The sequence below is a fragment of the Corvus brachyrhynchos genome, unplaced genomic scaffold, assembly GCF_000691975.1.
Source record: "Corvus brachyrhynchos isolate BGI_N302 unplaced genomic scaffold, ASM69197v1 C12137434, whole genome shotgun sequence".
In the NCBI taxonomy this organism is placed as follows: Eukaryota; Metazoa; Chordata; class Aves; order Passeriformes; family Corvidae; genus Corvus; species Corvus brachyrhynchos.
In genome coordinates this window covers 1-2,900 of record NW_008245968.1, presented here as the reverse complement: position 1 = coordinate 2,900, position 2,900 = coordinate 1, and the positions used below count along the sequence as shown (strand labels likewise).

Genomic DNA, 2,900 nt, shown 5'->3' with positions numbered 1-2,900 from the left:
GGCAATCATAAACTGTAGTAGCGACGTTGGTGCCATGTGAGCTTGTACTTGGGTGCTGTAGTTTCACCTGTCACCCAGGTGCTGTAGTTGTCACCTGGTGTGTCATCCCAAGTTGTCACCTGTTGTAGCAGGTTTATGCATGAATTTGGCCTGCATCCGGGTGTCCCGGGTTCCAGGGCCGTGCTCTGGGTTGCTGGTACCGACACAGCTGAAGTGATCTCTGGTGTGAGGGGGTGGCGCCTGGGTCAGAAATGTGCAGCATTGTTAAACTGCAGAGCCTTTTGCTTAGGGAGTGCAAGTCAAAGCTCCCTGTGGATGGAGATCAGGCCCTTGGGAACCACCTGTGGGAGAGGTACAGTAAACTGAAGTTAAACCCAGAAATCTCCTTTTCTCTCTTTGCTGTTTAGGAATTAAAACCAGTGTTCCTTGATTTCCATTAATTTCCTTTTCTTTGTGCACCTTTCAGATATTTCACTGATGGAAGAAGCAGTAGTGGAGCTTAATTCCTACCTGTCCCATGAGAATGGACGGCTGCAGGAACTGGCTGATGTTCTTCAGGAGAAGCACAGAATCATGTCTCAGGAGGTATAAAAAGGAGAGAGAAAGAAATCTGCTTTGGGGTCCTGCTTAGCATAATTTATGGTTACCATAGTTCGGAAAGCAGTTTATTTCCTTGGAGAAGCACAGAAAAAACATGGTTTGAAAGTTACGAAAATTACGTTGTTGTGGAGAGCTGTGCATAGATTTTCTGTATAAGTGGGATTGATTGGCTTGTTACATCACTAAAGGAAAGGATATAAGCAAGTCAGTGAGTTGAATGGACTGAACTTTAAAAGAAAAGGGGAGAGCAGAGGCACGTGATGCTGAGGTGGCTGTGTAGACGCCTGGAACACTCGAGGTGACATCCCTGTCGTTCTGAATTCCTTGGTTTCTCTGTGTCATTTGACAGCGTAATGATACCAGATACAAGATGATCCCAGTCATTAAGGGATTCATATTCTTAGCAGCATTTGTTGCAGATATTTCAGTTCATTTAAAAATTGTGTTAGTGGTGATCTTGCTCAGGTTAGACCTCTGAGCACTTAAGTGGTCTGTAGAGTAGATGACATAGGGATTGAAAAGATTAAAATCAAGCCTTTGAATAAGCTGAGGTGGCTGCCTCTGTGTTCTGCCAGCTTCCTGCTCTTTCTCCATTTTCAGTTTTGTCTTATTTTTGTTACTGTCTTAGAATTTGGCCACTGTAAAATTCAGGACAGTTCATCAAATAGTCTGTCACCACAGCAAGAGATGAAAAGCACATGATGAATAAAAAGAAAGTACTCCTGAGCAGCCTCAGGAAAAGTTGATTCTATCCCATATGCTGGCTGAAAGACTCCTTTGATTGCAGTTCTCCAAGCTGCAAGAGAGGGTGGAGACAGCAGAGTCCCGGGTGTCTGTCCTGGAGACCATGATTGACGACCTTCAGTGGGACATCGACAAGATCCGCAAGAGGGAGCAGAGGCTCAACCGCCACCTGGCCGACGTCCTGGAACGAGTAAGCGCTGCCCTCCTGGCCAGGAAGCCTGGGAACGGGGGCGGTGTTGGATGGGTGTGTGACAGCCTCTCTGGTACTGTGCTGGGAGAACTGAGAACCTGCAGGGTACCTTCTTTGGTCTTGGGTGTGCTGCATCAGTCTTGTCAGTATTTAATTGGGTCTTGAGGAAATCTCTTGCATTTTTTGCAGGTAAATTCCAAAGGCTACAAGGTGTATGGGGCTGGGAGCAGCCTCTATGGAGGAACAATCACCATTAATGCCCGCAAGGTAAGGGCAGGAGCTGGGTTGTGGGCAAGGGGAAGAACAAAGTCAAGGAGAACTCGTGCATAGTTTGAACAGCATTTAGATATTTGTTTTAGATGATTTTTAGATCCCGTGCCACAAATCTGGGTGACTCTGGGTAAGCCGTTCTGACTGTGTACCAGTTCCCTACTTATGGAACATCTGGTGGAATTAGAGTCTGTCTCACTTGGTCACGTTACCTGGATGTTCAGTCTGTAGTTGCTGTTACTGCATAAACAGATACTTCATTAGTACTCTCAGGAGACATATTAACAGTAGGATTTACAAGTACTTTATCCCAACAGTTTGAGGAGATGAATGCAGAGCTGGAAGAGAATAAAGAGCTTGCTGGGAATCGCCTCAATGAATTGGAGGAACTGCGCCAGGATCTTGAGGAAGTAACAACACAAAATGAAAAGCTCAAGGTGAGACATCCGTACCTGTGAGGATGAAGGTGTTCTGTGTGATGGGCTGCCCTCAGCTTTGCAGTGCTGGGTCTCCAGAAAACCTCGTTAGCAGTGTCTGTTCTGAGTCTGCTCTTCAGCTGTGTTAAACTCAGTTCCAGGTACAAATCAGCAAGTCTGTGGCTACACTTGCAGTTCAGTGCCTTGGTGACACCGTGTGGTCATCGTTGGAAATTGTAATGGTTTCCTGCCCGTGTCCCATTCTGATCTTTCAGTACGTTTTAACCATGTCTGGTTAAAACTGTGTCACCTCTTTACAAGTATTGATCCCTCTTCCACCTTCCCCACGCCCTGTGCAAGTGGAACCAGAGAACAGAAACAATCAGGGAACTTGTGTGGGGAAAGAGGTTCTTGAAAGAGTCAATGAATTTGTGTCTTTCCCAGTGTGGGGAGGATAGATAGGAAACAGCCTATGAGTTTGTGATGTTTTAAAGGTGGTAACACAAGAAGCTGTGACTCTGTGGTAGATAAGTATATGATGGAGAGAATAATCTAAATATCATCTTAGTGGTTAGTGCCAGCTATAAGAAATGTCTGTCTCAGTAACCTAAATACAGAGATCTGATGCCAGGAACTGTCTTGAGGCACCTCTGGATTCTGTTTATCCACATGAGTTTGTT

At 45.6% G+C, this 2,900-nt stretch overlaps 1 protein-coding gene across 1 annotated transcript; it reads left to right on the top strand.

The window, feature by feature from the left end:
* The first annotated feature begins 441 nt into the window (after positions 1-441).
* On the top strand, positions 442-2,639 carry LOC103623075 (E3 ubiquitin-protein ligase BRE1A-like). Its single transcript, XM_008642110.2, has 4 exons — positions 442-585; positions 1,388-1,534; positions 1,724-1,801; positions 2,122-2,639. Exons 1-4 carry the CDS (start codon positions 478-480, stop codon positions 2,260-2,262), a joined length of 474 nt encoding a protein of 157 aa, XP_008640332.2. The 5' UTR covers positions 442-477; the 3' UTR covers positions 2,263-2,639.
* Positions 2,640-2,900: the final 261 nt, after the last annotated feature.

What these genes read in the sequence shown, in the direction of transcription:
- LOC103623075 (XM_008642110.2), top strand. Translation starts at nt 478, where the DNA reads ATGGAAGAAGCAGTAGTGGAGCTTAATTCCTACCTGTCCCATGAGAAT. An exon ending in ACAGAATCATGTCTCAGGAG is followed by an intron (nt 586 to 1,387) that starts GTATAAAAAGGA and finishes CTTTGATTGCAG; the next exon opens with TTCTCCAAGCTGCAAGAGAG. An exon ending in TGGCCGACGTCCTGGAACGA is followed by an intron (nt 1,535 to 1,723) that starts GTAAGCGCTGCC and finishes CATTTTTTGCAG; the next exon opens with GTAAATTCCAAAGGCTACAA.